Source organism: Camelina sativa, chromosome 18 (assembly GCF_000633955.1).
Source record: "Camelina sativa cultivar DH55 chromosome 18, Cs, whole genome shotgun sequence".
NCBI classification, from domain to species: Eukaryota; Viridiplantae; Streptophyta; class Magnoliopsida; order Brassicales; family Brassicaceae; genus Camelina; species Camelina sativa.
In genome coordinates, this window is record NC_025702.1 from 5,718,977 (window position 1) to 5,720,212 (window position 1,236).

Consider the following 1,236-nt stretch of genomic DNA (forward strand, 5'->3'; position numbering starts at 1 on the left):
AAGGTGATGGTGGAGTTGACAGTGAGAAGGAGAAAGACGATAACCGTTCAAAGGGTGTGAAGGTATGGAGAAATTAGTAGCAGTTGTAGAGTCACGTCAAAATTATCTTTGCATTGTTCTTAGACTAGTGGTTTCGATATGTGAAGGTAAACAAGGAGGATGATGACAAAATGAGAACGACAGCTGCAAATGTGGCTGCTCGTGCTGCTGTCGGAGGAGATGATACATTTTTAAAATGGCAATTAATGGCTGAAGCTCGTCAGAAATCTGTGTCTGAAGGTGGTAAAGATGGGAATCAGAAAGCTACTTCAGGTGGAGGAAATAACTCTAAGGACAGGCAAGATGGTGGACGACGGTTTTCTGGAAATGGTAAGTCCATTATATAACCGCTTTTTACGTAAGAGTAAAGAATCAGGAATGAACAAAGCTCAAAAACCCTCCTCGAATACATGAATTGCTCCTAGTGTTAGAAATGCTAAGAGTCTAGTTGTGATGTGGCTTTTGTCTATTGAGTTCTTCGTGGTTTTGTTTGTGATAATAAGCTCTGGATTCATGTTTTCAGGTGGTCGAAGAGTAGGGAAAAACCAAGGTTCGTCTCCTCAACCAAAAGTGGTACGGACAATCACTGTGAAGGATGTGGTTGCTGTTTTGGAGAGAGAGCCGCAGATGTCCAAATCCACTTTAATGTATCGATTAATTCAATAGAAAAGCAGAATCATTATTATTTATATAAGCTTCTGATGATAATTTAATCGTCAAGGCCCAAGTGATTTATACCATTGTGTCTGTTGTGTGGCCATTTCAACCTCAAACGTCAATTCATAATACAACCCCTAAAGATTCAAAACTCAATACTTGCATCTACTGCTAGAGACTTCAAATGTTCCAAATTCATTGAAATACAAACCCGCTCCTATTAAATCATACAAACCTACTCCTATTAAATGCCTGTTCCAAAAAATTTATGTCAATCATCGATTGGATATTTTTTCTATAAAACGCCCAAATCAAGTTTTAGAGCTTCTCACTAGACCCGTCGTTGGGACTGCTTAGGCTGGTTGGGGCAGACTAGGTCCCAATCAGGAGATCTTGGTATAGTTGAACCAAAGAGAGGGATACCTCGCACATAAGGATAAGGTTGGAGCACATTTAAGTGTTACATGTGTGTGTACGTGTTCATGTCTGCTATCTTACATGGGCATTACACTGGTTGTGCATTATATTCTTTTGTAGGTT

At 39.6% G+C, this 1,236-nt stretch overlaps 1 protein-coding gene across 1 annotated transcript in view; it reads left to right on the forward strand.

The window, feature by feature from the left end:
- The window catches only part of LOC104763164 (transcription initiation factor TFIID subunit 4b-like), an 8,935-nt gene extending 8,083 nt beyond the window's left edge, over positions 1–852 (forward strand). The window contains exons 5-7 of the mRNA XM_010486571.1: positions 4–62; positions 147–369; positions 563–852. Of these exons, the coding sequence (XP_010484873.1) occupies positions 4–62; positions 147–369; positions 563–705 (425 nt within the window). The 3' untranslated portion in view covers positions 706–852. The remainder of the gene's footprint in view (positions 1–3; positions 63–146; positions 370–562) is intronic.